The sequence below is a fragment of the Hemicordylus capensis genome, chromosome 3, assembly GCF_027244095.1.
Source record: "Hemicordylus capensis ecotype Gifberg chromosome 3, rHemCap1.1.pri, whole genome shotgun sequence".
In the NCBI taxonomy this organism is placed as follows: Eukaryota; Metazoa; Chordata; class Lepidosauria; order Squamata; family Cordylidae; genus Hemicordylus; species Hemicordylus capensis.
Genome location: NC_069659.1, coordinates 3079759 through 3095132, shown reverse-complemented (window position 1 = coordinate 3095132; position 15374 = coordinate 3079759). Strand labels below are relative to the sequence as shown.

At 49.1% G+C, this 15374-nt stretch overlaps 1 protein-coding gene across 3 annotated transcripts in view; it reads right to left on the bottom strand.

Annotated features, from left to right (window-relative positions):
- The window catches only part of ARAP1 (ArfGAP with RhoGAP domain, ankyrin repeat and PH domain 1), a 192906-nt gene that overhangs the window by 108569 nt on the left and 68963 nt on the right, over positions 1 to 15374 (bottom strand). For all 3 annotated transcript variants that reach the window (XM_053306340.1, XM_053306342.1, XM_053306341.1), the window contains exon 2: positions 6542 to 7363. In XM_053306340.1, coding sequence (XP_053162315.1) covers positions 6542 to 7269 — 728 coding nt within the window. In that variant the 5' untranslated portion in view covers positions 7270 to 7363. The remainder of the gene's footprint in view (positions 1 to 6541; positions 7364 to 15374) is intronic.

Below are 15374 nucleotides of genomic sequence, written 5' to 3'. Positions count from 1 at the left end.
AAAAGCGGTATATAAATTCAACAATAAATAAATAAAATAAAATAAAATAAAATAAACGAATGTGCTGAAAACTGACCTCAGCCCCACGCGCACTAATGCACGGTTGGGTGTGGCCCACTAAGAATTTGAGTTGCGCACCCTCTATTGGGCCGATATGTATGAAATGGAATTGAGACATTTTCAAAATAAAACAGAATTAAAACCATTAAATGCCACTCCACAAATAAAAGAATCATTGAATATTAGAGTTGGAAGCGCTCTTGGAGGTCTCGTCTGACCTCTGCTCAGTGCAGAGAAAGCCTCCAACATCCCTGACAGATGAAAACTCTACATGTTTCCCTTGCTATTCTTCAGGGCAAGAACTTGCCTGTTTCTTTAGTGTGCATGACTTTTGACCAACAAGCCTTTCATCACTTGGGACTTGAGTATTTAAAGGACCAGCTGGTCCCACACCAACCTCCCTGGTCGTCTGGAGTCCTTTTCAGGGTGTCCTCGGAGCTTGCAGAGCTCAGGCAAGGGGCAAGGGAGAAGGGCCTTTTTCTGTGATGGCTCCCTAGGTGTGGAACATTCTTTCCAGAAATGGTAACCTGCTGCCTACCCTCTTTGAATTTTAGGCTTCAGTTTGAATCTATTTTTAACAAAAAGGGGTGCTGGTTTTTACGGCTGATTCTGGAATGTAACCACTTTGCTGTTTTATTGGCATATATTATCTAGGTTATTGGTTTATTGTGTTATGCTACATCTCCTGTAGTTTGATTGGTCTTTTTATCTTGCCATTTAGAGTGATTCATGATTTTTCTCACCTTAAGGGTTTTCAAAAACATCAAATGGTGGGGCAAAAAGACTTCAAATAAAATAAATAAGAAGCACAAGGCAGCACGGATGGTGCTATATGGCAAAAATAACCCCTAAAAAGCCTGGGGGTCCCGAAAGCAGCCGCTGACCTGGGGTCAGGCCTTCTGAAGTGGGCACAGGGGTGTCAAGGCTCTTCAAATTTTGATTTATGTGTTTGTTTATCACATGTATAAGCCACCCCATATAAAATTTCTGGGTGGTTTACAAATTAAAATTAAGTCACAACAATTAAAACCATATAAAACAAATTAAAAGGACAATCAATAAAACTTTAAAACATTATAATTGTCCTAAGATCTCAAATATCAGATGAATATTCAACACAAACATTCACAGAGGAAAATTATCTGGGATTACTTTCAACTCTACAGCCTATATCTGGGTTCCCACAACAAACACAAGGTTTGTGCGGTTTGTGGGTCCCTCTCAGGAGCAAAGGGGCCAGCCTCTCTCCAGGACCCTGACTAGTTCTTGCTTGAACACAAGAAGCTGTTCCCCAAAGAGCATGGACTCATCGCTTAATGATATTCCCCTCAGGGGATGGAGCCTCTCTGGGAAGAGCGGAAGTTTCCAAGTTCCTTCCCTGGCAGCATCTCCAACGAGATAGGGCTGGGAGAGAGACTCCTGCCTGCAACCTTGGAGAAGCCACTGCCAGTCTGTGTAGACAATACTGAGCTAGAAAGACAAATGGTCTGATTCAGTATAAGGCAGCTTCCTATGTTCCTATGTTGCCCAGGCTGAAAAGCTCAGGGCAAAACAAGAAATGGAATAAATGGATCATTTGCTGGCTGTGCAGAGGGCGGAGGCATATTTCCATGGGAAGTTCTCCTGCACAAGCCCCACTGAAAGGAAAAGCTTTACTAGCTGTCTGCACATTTTCTCATCCAGCCTTGCACAGAACTACCCCGCGAGCCCAAGAGGTAGTGGAAGTGGTGGTTCTTATATTTATCAGGAGAGGAGGACAACTGTCCCTGTTCAACTCATAAAAACAGAAGATCAGCCCTGCTGGATCAGGCCCAAGGAGGCCCATCTTATCCAGCATCCTGTTTCCCACAGTGGCCCACCAGATGCCTCTAAGGAGCCCACAGGCAAGAGGTGTGTGCCTGCCCTCTTCCCTGCTGTTGCTCCCCTGCAACTGGTACTGAGACGCATCGTGCCTCTGAGGCTGGAGGTGGCCCATAGACACCAGATTAGTAGCCACTGATAGTCATGTCTTGCATGAATTTGTCTAAGCCCCTTTTAAAGCCACCCAAGCTAGTGGCCATCACCACATCCTGTGGCAGAGAATTCCATAAATTAATTATGTGTTGTGTGAAAAAGTACTTCTGTTTGCTGGCCCTAAATTTCCTGGCCTTCAGGTTCATGGGACGGCCCCTGATTCTAGTGTTATGTGAGAGGGAGAAGAATCTCTCTCTCTCCACTTTCTCCACACCATGCATGATTTTGTAGACCTCTATCATGTCTCCCCGCAGTCGTCTTTTTTCTAAACTAAATAGCCCCAGGTGTTGTAGTCTTGCCTCATAAGGAAGGTGCTCTAGGCCCCTGGTCATCTTGGTTGCCCTCTTCTGCATCTTCTCCAGATCGATAATGTCCTTCTTAAGATATGGTGACCAGAACTGTACACAGTAGCTCCTGTACAGCATCCGTACAGGGTCAGTTGCTGATGTCTACCTTGTTTTGTTTTGTTTTTTTTAAATTGTGAGCCCTTTGGGAACAGGGAACCATTCCTTCTGCTATATAAACAGCTTTGAGAACTGTTTGTTGAGAAATGGCATATACTGTAAATAAATAAATAAATAAATAAATAAATAAATAAATAAATAAATAGAGGAGGGAGAAGCAGTTCTCTAAGGTTACAATGCCACTTAAGGTTACACCTTAAGTGACTCAGCGGGGAAATGCTTGACTAACACAAGCAGAAGGTTGCCGGTTCAAATCCCCACTGGTACTATATCGGGCAGCAGCGATATAGGAAGATGCTGAAAGGCATCATCATCTCATACTGCACGGGAGGAGGCAATGGTAAACCCCTCCTGCATTGTACCCAAGAAAACCACAGGGCTCTGTGGGCACCAGGAGTCGAAATCGACTTGATGGCACACTTTACCTTTACCTTACAACAACAGAAATGGCAGCACTCTGAAATTTAGGAGTATATTAAAAGATGTGCTTGACTCTCTTTAGCAAACCTGGCATTTGACAAATAACATGTAAAAGGAATTGGCTTTGACGTTACCAGGCCAACAAAAAAGAAACCTGAACATACAGAATACGAAGCTGCCTTCAGCCGAGTGAGACCACTGGTCCCAGCATTACCTCCTGTGATTGCAACCAGTCACCAAAGTCTCAGGCTGAGGATTTTCCTTTTTAACTGGAGATGCCAGGTAGGGAACCTGGAATATTGTGCAGGCAGAGCGTTTATTCTGTCCCTGAGCTATGATTCTATCCATGAAGCTGTGCTTGTTTGTGTCCTTGAATACGTCCCATTCCTTCCCTGGGACGGGCTTGGGGGAAGTTCCAGCTTTAAAGTGTTGAGACTTGACTGCCATTGAAAGGCCTGCAACAGGAGCGGCCAGAACAGAAAGAAGTTTTCTGATGCCCCTTTGATGTAGTTTAGACTGGCTCCTGGTTCTCTGCAGCACTGAATAAAGAGAAGCAACAGCATTTGGAAGGGCACAGAGAGAATGAGAGGAGGAGCCTCCTTCCCTTGAGGACTTTCTTTTCTTAAAGAGCCAACACAGTGAAGAGCGTGAAATTCCAGGAGAACGCCAATAGCGTGTTTTAAAGCAGGCAGAGATCATAATGTCAAACTGGCCTCAGTATTAAGGGAAAAGACGGACCAAGGACTACACAAGGCAAGAACCGGAACAGAAGTCCACTCCCGTGTGGAAGCGAGGGAGGGCGTGTCGGATGTACCCTTGGGAGCCAACCTCCCATACATCACCACCGAAGCAGATAAGCACTCTTGGGCCTGTCTGTCTACCCCTTTTCCTCCTCATGCAAGGTTTCCCCCTTCCATGCTCAAGTTAGCATAAAGGCAGTCTGAAAAGACTCCGATTCACAGCTTGTCAAGCAGATCTTGCAATGAAGCTAAACGGATGCAAAGAATGTCATCTGGACTTTTAAACTGCACTTTTAACTCCAGTTTAAAAATAGCAGTTGCAAATACCAGTTGCTGGGGAGCGCCTGTCCTCCCCTCTTGCCCAGCGGCATCTGGTGGGCCACTGTGTGAAACAGGATGCTGGACTAGATGGGCTTCCTTGGGCCTGATCCAGCAGGGCTGCTCTTGTGTTCTTATGACTGCCCCCCAAATCACCTGTGAGAATGAGTAACCACGGACCAACAACCCCTAATCATCAGAGTGTGCTCATTTTGATGTCTTACCATCTGCAGTGTGGGAGGGCAGGGTTGGAGAATCGCCTAGATGGAGTGTGCATGCCCCTATGGAATAGGAGCTATTGAAACTGGCGGGGGGGGGGGGATGTTCTACTAGATTGCATTTTTTATCATGAGCTCCATAATGTTCTAATTGCTCCTTCTTAAAAACTAAACTTGCCAGGACATTCAGAAGAGTTTTGTGTTTCATTTCTTCTCATGGATCAGCTGCTGGCTATTACCTACAGTGTTGCCTAATTCTGTATTGCAGCAGGTAGTATTCGCCATGTGTTAACTACAGCTTCTAGCAATCGGTGACTGGATAATTCTGGCAATCTAGAAATATAGGGGGAGTCGTTTTAGTAACTAAGGAATTAAGTGATTTTATTGGATTGGATTGACACATGCCTTGTGATTGGTTTCTATTGTTTTGTGGGTCAAAGACCATAAATGCTATTCTATTCTATCCTATTCACGGACTGACCTGCCGACTAATGAAGAATGCATCTAAGTCGGATGTGTAGGCAGGCAGCCGCACCTCTTGGGCAATTCCCTCTGTCCTCCTGCGCTCACAATGTTGCGCAGGAGGGCCAAGCACACTCCAGAGGTACTTACTACGATCAGAAATATGTCGCTGTCCCGATGCCAGGTGTTTCCAATCTTACCATTTCCGGGGCATGGGGAGTACTCTGGGCTCTTGCCCCTCTTGTACAACAGTGTGAGTGCAGGAGGGCAGGGAGAGTTGTGCGAGGGGGGTACTGTTGGGTGCCTGCCTGCACACTCAACCTCACATGCACTTCATTACGGTGATATCAGCCACTGTCTGGAAAGACAGTGCATCTCCTCCTCTCCCTAAATTCTAGGCCAGTGGCTCTTAACCTGTGATCTTCCAGATGCTGCTGAACAACAACTCCCATCATCCCCAGCTACAATTTACTATGGCTAGGGATGATGGGAGTTGTAGTTCAGCAACATCAGGGCGCTTTCCAGAGTAGCTGCTCAAGAGCAGCAAAATGCCTCCGTTCAGGCAAGTCGCACTGAAAATGTAAACAGCAGGGGCAGCCGTCTCACAGCAACCAATGACCCGAAAAGAAAGAAAACAACTTCCTTATGCCGGAGAGAAGATGTCCTAGCTCTATATGGCAGCGATTCAATTTGAGACTAAGGCATTGGAAATATGAACGGCACCCTGCTGTCCCCATAGGGACTGTGGTGTCACAACGCAGGAAGTGTGAACGGCTGAAAGCACACTTCCGAGATCTGACATGACCCCATTGCAGGGTCTAATCTGGAAAGCGCCCTGGAGGATCAGAGTTTCTGTTCTAGGCTAATGGATGCAACTCAACAATGTGACCACTAGATGGCAGCATTGTACCAGAAACATGTTGCATCAGAGCCGCTATATACAAATGTCCCTTGCCATTTTAACAGGTTTCGGTGGCCTGTGACAAATTCTCATCCCCAGCCCCCACCTGCCACATGGGCGCTTTCCAGGTTAAACCTTACCACAGGGTCACTAGGGATCTGCTACATGTGCTTCCACACTTCCTGTGTTTTGACACTGCAGGCCCTGCGCTAACAGCAAGGGGCCATTCACATTTCTGGTGCCTTATTTAAGATTTTATCTTTGCATTATAGTGCTACAACGCTGCAAGTCCATTGCAGAAAAAGAGCTGCATTTTCCCACTGCAGAAGTTCATACTGGCCTACGCCACATGGCTCTTGTCAGGCTGAAGAAAAGAGTCTTGCTGGATCAGACAGGGGGTCCCTCTAGCCCAACATCTTGTCTCCAACTGTGGGACAGCTATGAAGTTGCCTTCTCTGGAGACCCAAGAGCACAACATCAAAGGCGGAATGGCCCCCACCATGGCAAGCATGACAGCAAGCAACCTCTCGTCATTAAAAACGTCTTTTTAAAACACAAGTGCATTGAAAAGTTACCCCGGAGTGTGTCCACAGTCCTTTGAGCCTCTTTTTGAGGCTGTCTGCCAGCCCCCTGAGGGGCCTCCTTACCCTCTGGAGCACCTCTTCCTCTGAAATCTCTGAGCAAGGGATTGGACACCAGAGTCCTTTCCAGCTCTAAAAGCCAAGGATTCCATTCTCCCACCACTTGGACACCAGGCCGTTTGCTAGCACCAAAGCACCTGTCAAGACATCCCCACCCTCCAGGGGAAGCCCCGGCGTGCCACCCCTTTGCAGTCCACCCTCAGGCACTTGGAAAGGCAGCATGGTGTGGGCATTGGGAACACCAACCAAGAAAACCCTCCCGCCAGTAGGTTCGGCCCCAGAGCCTTTGCAAAAGGAAACTCACCTGATGGTCCCTTTCGGGTGTACGGCCCTGGGGGGCAACATAGGCGGATGGCTAGGCCAAGGGGGCGCCTTTTGAGAGGGAGGCTTGCTGTCCAGCTGGTGGCGTTTGGCCGGGAGCGGGGGCAGCGGGGGCTTCCCCATCTCTTCAGGAAACGTCCCGTCCAGACTCAGCCTGTTTCCAGCGGGCTGAGGGGGCGGCAGCGGAGAGGAAAAATCCACAAGGGGGGCGGATTCAAGGGAAACGGCCCTGGAGAGTTCCGAGAAAGCAGGAGATGAAAACTTCACCGGGGGCCGGCAGCCCACCCTCGGAGGGATCGGCGGCGGCACAAGGCTGAGGCCAGCGGAGGCGGTTTCTGGCTCCCGCGGAGGCGGCAAGGTCTCTCCGGGCAGCGTCACCGGGTCACAGGCGGCATCCGGCTCCGCTGGGGAAGGAGCAGCGGTTCCTGGGCGGGGGCGGAAGATGTGGCGCTGCATGGGAACCGGCCTCCTTGGAGGCAGTTTGGGGACCTCCAGGGCAGGCAGCGCCTCCGTGAAGGCCTTCAAGAGCCCAGAGAGGATGCGCTTGCGGTGGCCCGGCAGCAGGACCCCCAGCTGGGTCAGGGCCTCGTCCGTCAGGAACTGGCAGTCTGAGACCCGCCACAGCTCATTCTGCTCAAAGTTCTCGATGTACTGGTCCAGGTGGAGGGCCCGCAGCCACTCGGCCATGGGGAGGGACGCCCCTTCCGCCATGCTGGCGAGGGAGCCCGGTCGAGGGGGCCTTCCTTGGGCTCAGTTCATTCCTCTTCTCTCTCAGCGTTTGCGGGATCCAAAATGGCAGCCACCACTGTGGGAGAAAGGACAAAAGAGCTCTCGTCAATGGCTTGGTGCTTTGAGACAGTAGCCCACGTGTTACTACACTGTGCTTTCTAAGGACCATTCGCTCCATCTGGATAGAAACATTACTAAAAAATAGGCCGGGGCACTCGGATGGTTATTATGTGTCTCGTTTTTAATGGATAGTCACATGGAGGTCACAGAGAGGTTAGCAAAATTTTGTGCAGCGGCTAGCAAAGTGAGACGAGAACAACTCAGCTGTGAGTTTTTAAAGTCACTTTTATCTAAGTTCTGAACTTTTGTGTTTTGTTTTATGCTGTATTCTGTTTTATTATCTGGTGATGGACCGTAATAAACTATTCATTCATTCATTCAATGGCTTGGTGCTTGTTCTTTCTGGGACACCCAAGCATAGGAACATAGGAAGCTGCCATATATTGAGTCGGACCATTGGTCGGTCTAGCTCAGTGTTGTCTTCACAGACTGGCAGCAGCTTCTCCAAGGTTACAGGCAGGAATCTCTCTTAGCCCAATCTTGGAGATGCTGCCAGGGAGGGAACTTGGAACCTAGATGCTCTTCCCAGAGCGGCTTCAACCCCTGAGGGGAATATCTTGCAGTGCTAACACATCAAGTCTCCCATTCAGATGCAACCAGGGCAGACCCTGCTTAGCTAGTGGGACAAGTCATGCTTGCTACCATAAAACCAGCTCTCCTCTCAACCAGGGGAGGCTGGCTTTCACATATAAACGCCGATATCAGGGTTCTCCAGCTTGGGCACCCAGATGTTGCTGGACTCCAATACTGGCTTCCAACAACATCTGGGCACTCAAGCTGGAGAATGCCTGCCATACATAGTCCTCAACCCAGGTCCACCAGCTTCTGTGGTTTTAAAAGGGGTTCAGGAAAATTCATGGAGGACAGGGCTATCAATGGCAATTATTCTGATGGCTATAGGCCACCTCCAGGCTCAGAGGCAAGATGCCTCTCAATACCAATTGCAGGGAAGCAACAGCAGGAGAGAGGGCATGCCCTCAGCTCTTGCCTGTGGGCTTCTCGGAGGCATCTGGTGGGCCACTATGGGAAACAGGATGCTTTGACTGGATAGGCCTTGGGCCTGATCCAGCTGGGCTGTTCTTATGCTCCCTTGAATCCATGTGAACCTGCCCATTCTCATAGATGAACTGGACCCTTTAAAACCCTTCCAGAATCCCAAGAAGGCGGCTGATAGGACTGCTAGCTGTGTTCTTCAGCGCCCTGGTGCCAGTACCCTAGACCAGACCCACCGCAAAACAACTCTCCAGGACCTACGTTCCTCTTGAGCAACCTGAGCACCAGACATCCTTGTCATGGCTGTTGGCCATTCGGAAATTGGATGCATTTCTCCAGACTTGACTACTGCAATGCGCTCTACATGGGGCTGCCTTGTATGTAATACAATTAGTACAGAATGCAGCAGCCAGGTTGGTCTCTGGGACAACACGAAGGGACCACATAACACCAGTTTTGAAAGAACTACACTGGCTGCCAATATGTTTCCAGGTGAAATACAAAGTGGTAGTTATTACCTATAAAGCTCTTAACGGCTTGGGACCAGGTTATTTAAGAGAGCACCTCCTTTGCCATGAACCCTGCCACCTGTTACGAATGTCTGGAGAGGTCTAGTTATGGTTGGTTGCCACCAGCTCATTTGGTGGCGATCCAGGACAGGGTTTTCTCTGTGGCTGCCCCAGGGCTGTGGAGTATGCTCCCTGCTGAAATAATAATAAAACGCCCCTCTTTAACCAAGCTTTCTCAGCTTTTTAAAACTTGTTTTAAAATTGTTTTAGCTATTTAATCGGTGTTTTATGATGTTTTAATTGTTAATTATTATTTTATGTAGTTTATAATTTTTGTTTTGTAAATTGATTTTAATGGTGTTTTAATGTAAACCGCCCTGAGCCTTTTGGAAGGGCGGTATAAAATTTTTAATAATAAATAAATAAGATCATCTCCTTCTCTGTTTGTTTTCAGGAAGACCCTCAAGACTTTCCTGTTCTCGCAAGCTTTGAATTAGAATTTTAATAATCTTAATAATTTGTTTTATATTGTTTTCATTGTGTTTTAATCTGTGATTTTTAATATTAAAAGTTGTACACCGCCTGGAGATTTGCATATCAGGTGGTATAAAAATATGAGAAATAAATAACTTCCATGACCATCTGGAAGGAACCAGTGCATCTCAGTGGGCGTCCCCTGTCATTTGTTTTAGGAGGTCCTCCTGACACCAGCCTACCATGGGACTTGCATGTGGACAGTTCCAGGCCTGATCCTTGGCAGCAGCATCTCCAGAAAAGGCTGGCAAAGACTCCTGACTGAAACCAGGGAAGCCGCTGCCAGACCAAGCCACTGATAGGTAGAAGGCAGCTTCCAAGGTCCCTAAGACAGGAAGAGTGGTAGTCATCGGTTGGACTAGCATGAGCAGCACATGATTGCCATGTAGAACGCCAAGGGCTTTGCACCCCTGCGGAGACCCCGGACAAAGGGCTGGGTCCCTGCTGCACTGAAGAGCCACTGCACAGCACCCTGCCCACAACCAATCCTGAGCACTGGCCAGACCTGCAGTCCTTCCAGCTTTGCTCTCACCTGGCAATTGTTCATCAGGGGCGTAGCTACCATAGTGCCAACAGGTTCAAAGCACCCAGGCCGCCACTCCCCTGATCAACTCTTGATGAGCACCTGATGAGCCCCAGCCACGCCCCCTGGATCTGACATCAGGTGCAGGGGGTGTGGTCATGTGTGGACATGGGGCTACGCCCCCCCCCATTGGCAAATAAACTGCAGCCAGCGCTGGGTTTCCAGCGTGGCTGGAAGCACCTTTCCCAACTTGGAAAGGCAGAGAGACGCATTCCCGGCCTGGCCGAAGCTTCTCAAAAACGGAAGCTTCTCCACTGGCTCAGTTTGCTCCACTGGCTCCACTGGCTCAGTTTGAAGCTTCATCCAGCGCTGGGTTCAGGAATGCATCCCTCTGCCTTTCCAAGCCGGGGAAGGTGCTCCCGCCCACGCTGGAAATGTGGTGCTGGCTGAAGTTTGCATTTCTGCACAGGGATATGCCTCCTGCATTGGATGTCAGGCACGGGGGCATGGCTAGGATGCAGGGGGCAAGCAGAACCAGGGCCGGCAGCAGCTTCCCTACGCTGCTGGTGTTGACCCATCTCTTGCTGACCCCGAGAAGGCAGGAGAGCAACTTGCAGAATGCTCTTCTCAACTGTTCTGCAGACTTGCAGCAGTGCACCTGGATGGCAATGGCTGGCCACAGTTTGACAACCCCTGCCGCTGTACAGCAAGATAAGCCTGTTGCCAACGGAACCAGGGAAGCCGTTACAAGCCAGGATGTTCGGAGCTGGTCAGATGAAAACCATTTCCTTCCTTCCTCCTTCACCAGTACCAGCCCAGGCCTCTGACGCTCTTACGAAACTTACTGTGAGCTACTGCTGCCGCTGCTACAAATATTTACATACCGCTTTCCAACAAAAAGTTCCCAAAGCGGTTTACATCGATATAAATAAACAAATACACAAAATGGTCCCCTGCCCCCAAAGGGCTCACAGTCTAAAAAAGAAACAGAAGAGAGATACTGGCAACAGCCACTGGAGGGATGCTGTGCTGGGGGTGGATAGGGCCAGTTGCTCTCCCCCTGCTCAATAAAAGAGAATCCCAATTTTAAAGGGTGCCTCATTGCTCAGTTAGCAGAGCTACTAAGCCTGATGTATCAGAAGAGCAGCTTAAAGGGGAAAATCATCTTCTAACAGAGTCCATTCCTAGTCTGGGCACCAGAATAACCTGCCTACCTCCAGCCTCACCACAGATGCGATCCGTACAGCATGAAGAGCAACCCTGCCCAGCTGAAAAACTCACACCAAAGTTTGACACGTGGAGGCTTATGATGCACTCAGTATTCAAAATGCAACATGCAAGCCTCTGAGTTACACAATAGTCTTCTTCAGGCTAGATGACCAAGATTTATTTGTTTGTTTGTTTGTTGACCTATCTGTCTGGACATGGGCATGGTGTTCAGACCAGCTCATCCTCGCCCCCAAATTTTTTCAGCCTTAAAATGGAGAAGGGAGGACCCAATGCCTGTCCTTAATTTAAGCCCAAGCTGCCTCTTGGGTTTCGGGTTACAAAAAGGCTCTGGTACTGGGTCACACCACCAGCGGAGGACAGGCTGCCTTTGGAAAGATAAAAGCCAGTCCTTGGCCTCACTAATGTATTATTTTTATTTACAATTCAGTTTCTGTTCCGCCTTTCATTAAACTTATCCCAAGGCCGTTGACTAAAAATAATACACCATAAAAATACACATTAAAATCAGTTAAAACCATAAAAACCACAACACGCCAAAAAGCAAACACCATAAAGAAGGCAGACAGAGCAACAGAAGAGCTAAGAAACCTGGCCACCCCTGAGGGGTAAAAGCCTGAACAAACAGAGAAACAGGTCTTTCTTTCCTAGTGGCTGTTGTTTTTTTGAAGCAGCACAGATGTCAGGGAGCAGACAGCACTCTGAACTCTCAAACTCCAGAGGCAGAGAAATCCATTGCAGTCTTTAGATTCACAATGAACCTGGAGATGAGGAGCGGCTTGGGCCCCTAAGGAGATCACGCAGGCTCAGGCCACTTAGGCAGGCTTCTACTGTGCCTGCGAAACTGAAACGGACGCCCCAGCCCAGCCTGCTGGCCTTCTTTCCCTGCGGATTCCCAGGCTTGCCTCTTAAAGAGGCCCGGCACAAATGGCACCGCCCAGCAGACTCGGACAGGCCCACAGGGCAACAGGGCAGATTCCCGGTGTGCCCCACCCACGGGGCGCCCCTGCTCCCCGCTGCACCCAGCAGCAGTGGATACTCCCACCTTCAAGTACCCATCATTCTGCTCAAGACCTGGCGCCCTCCCCTCATACATCCCACCCCCCTCTCAGGGCCCCCGCTCTGGCCCTGCTGCCCAGCATTTCCAGGGCATCACACACAACGGCCATCAGCAAACCCTTGCATGAAAAACAGAACAAGTTCACACATAGGAAGCCGCCATATACTGAGTCAGGCCCTTGGTCCATCGCGCTCAGTATTGTCTACCCAGACTGGCAGCGGCTTCTTCACGGCTGCAGGCAGGAGTCTCACTCAGTCCTATCGGGAGATGCTGCCAGGGGCACAGACTTCTCAATTTCCGGCGGGCCACGGGGCACATGGGGGAGAGGTCTTGTGGTAGCAAGCATGAACTGTCCACTTTGCTAAGCAGGGTCCGCCCTGGTTTGCATTTGCATGGGAGACGACATGCATGAGCCCTGGAAGATATTTTCCCATTAGGGAAGATGGGGTGGCCCTGGGCAGAGCAGCTGGATGCAGAGAGCACCACCAGCTTTTCTCCTTGTTCGACTCCTTCTTCTGATCAGAGAATCATAGAGTCAAAGAGGCCGGAAAGGAAGCTCTGCCTCCTAAGAACGTGCTGAGCTGCTCAAAGACAACACAGGGCTGACTAGGTTGTTCAGTTGACCGATGAACTTGAGCATGCACGCTTGCTGGTGCTGCCTGGCAGTTGAGGGGGGGCATTGCCTCCTCCATGAAATCCAGAAGAGGGCTTGAGCCCCACCACCCCCACCTAGCAGCCCGGCGAGGGCTTTGATCCCTCAGGGAAATTCTGGAAGGGGCTTGAGCCCCACCACCTCTATGGAGTTGACCCCCCTGGATGCTGCCAGGGAGGGAACTTAGGACTTTCCCCGTCCCCTGAAGGGAATCTCTTCCATTGCTCACACATGTAGTCTCCCATCCAGATGCAAACCAGGGCAGACCTCGCTTAGCATGCTTAGCATTACTACCCCAAGACCAGCCCTCCCGGTTTTGCAGTGGCAAGCAACGTGGTGTGAGGACAGGGAGACCAACCGTGGCAATTTCAGAAAGCTGGCAGAGATCTGAACAAGGGGCTGTCACTCCTGGGTGCTTTCCAGACTAGACCCTGCAAGAGCGTCACATCGGATCTCAGAAGTGTGCTCCCACACTTCCTGCATCATGACACCGAAGTCCCTACTATGCGGACAGCCGGGTGCCATTCACATTGCCAATGCCTTGTCCCGAATTTAATCGCTTCAATATAGAGCTAGGACGTCGTATATCCAGCGTAAGTTGCTGTTTTTTCGGGTGGTTAGTTTCCGCCAGACTGCTCCCCCTGCTGTTTACGGTTGGAAGGAGACTTGCCTGAATGGAGGCATTTTGCTGCTGATGAGCAGCTACTCTGGAAAGCACCCTGGTGACGAGTCAGGGACACTCACCCCACTTCTAGCTGCAGCTTCCCTGGCCTGTGGGGCCTCCCCGGCCACGCTGCAACCCGAGAGCCTCCAAGTGGGAAGGTCAGGGCTGAGCCTGGGACCTGCCACACAGCAAGCAGGTGCCCCACCCCCCCACCCCCCCGCGATGCCTCCCGAGAACTGGCAGCCTCCAGATAGGTGTGCTGCTTCTCGGTGGTGAGCAGCTACTCCAGGGACAGAGGAAATGGATGAGATTGTGCTGCTTCCTGTGGTGCCTAGTCCCCTGCAAACTTCACTCTATTAAATAATATTCTCAGTCTCTCTCTCTCCACCCAGAAACCCCTGCCTTCCACCAGCCACCACCAAAACAGGCTGATTCTCTTCCAGACTTTGGAAGAGAATCAGGCCTAAATGGAGCTTCCATGTCCAGAGGCAGGATACCTCTGAATACCAAATACTGGAGACATTCGTCTCCACCACAGATGATGATGATGATGATGATGATGATGATGATGATGATGGACTTTGTTAGCCACCATAACAAATTGTTCTAACAAACAAATCACAACACAAAACAAAACATACAAAATACAAAACATCTTTAAAACATTTTTTTTTAAAATTCATTTAAAAAATGAATTAAATCATCCTGTGGCAGAGAATTCCACAAGCCGATTATGTGTTGTGTGAAAAAGTACTTCTGTTTATTGGTCCTAGATTTCCTGGCAATCAGTTTCATGGGATGACCCCTGGTTCTAGTGTTATGGGAGAGGGAGAAGAATTTCTCTCTATCCACTTTCTCCACACCATGCATGATTTTATATATCATATCTCCCCGCAGTTGACTTTTTTCTAAACTAAATAGCCCCAGCTGTTGTAAGCTTTGCCCCATAAGGAAGGTGCTCTAGGGCCCTGATCATCTGGGTTGCCCTTTTCTGTACCTTTCCCAATTCTACAATGTCCTCCTTTAGATACGGTGACCAGAGAATCGTATGCAGTACTCCAAGTGTGGTCGCACCATAGTTTTGTATAAAGGCATTATAATATTAGCCATTTTATTTTCAATCCCCTTCCTAATGATCCCTAGCATGGAATTGGCCTTTTTCACATCTGCCGCACATTGAGTCGACACTTTCAACGAACTGTCCACCATGACCCCAAGATCCTTCTCCTGGTCAGTCACCAACAGCTCAGATCTCATCAGCGTACACTTGGGGTTTTTCACCCCAATGTGCATCACTTTACACTTGCCGACACTAAACTGCATTTGCCACTTTGTCGCCCACTCCCCCAGTTTGGAGAGATCCTTTTGGAGCTCCTCACAATCCATTTTGGGATGAATGAATGAATGAATGAATGAAAGAATATGGAGAACAGGGGGAGTGGCTTCTTTCTGCAGCACTTGCTGCACAGTGAGTGACACTCTTCAGCCAATGGCAGGACCCTGGCAAGGGATGGATGGACCACCAGACCCAGAGGCGTAGCAAGGTTGGAGTGGGGGGCCCAGAGACAAGATTTTAAAATGGGCCCCCCCTCACTGAAGCTCAGCTCATGAAGTAAAGAAATCTTAAATGAGGCTGAATAGAGGTAACAAAAAGCATAGTGTGAGATAGATAGATAGATAGATAGATAGATAGATAGATAGATAGATAGATAGATAGATAGATAGATAGATAGATAGATCCTATGTGCCACAATAGAACATCATCCTAAATTATTTTAAAAATGGTTTTGTATGGATGATACAAG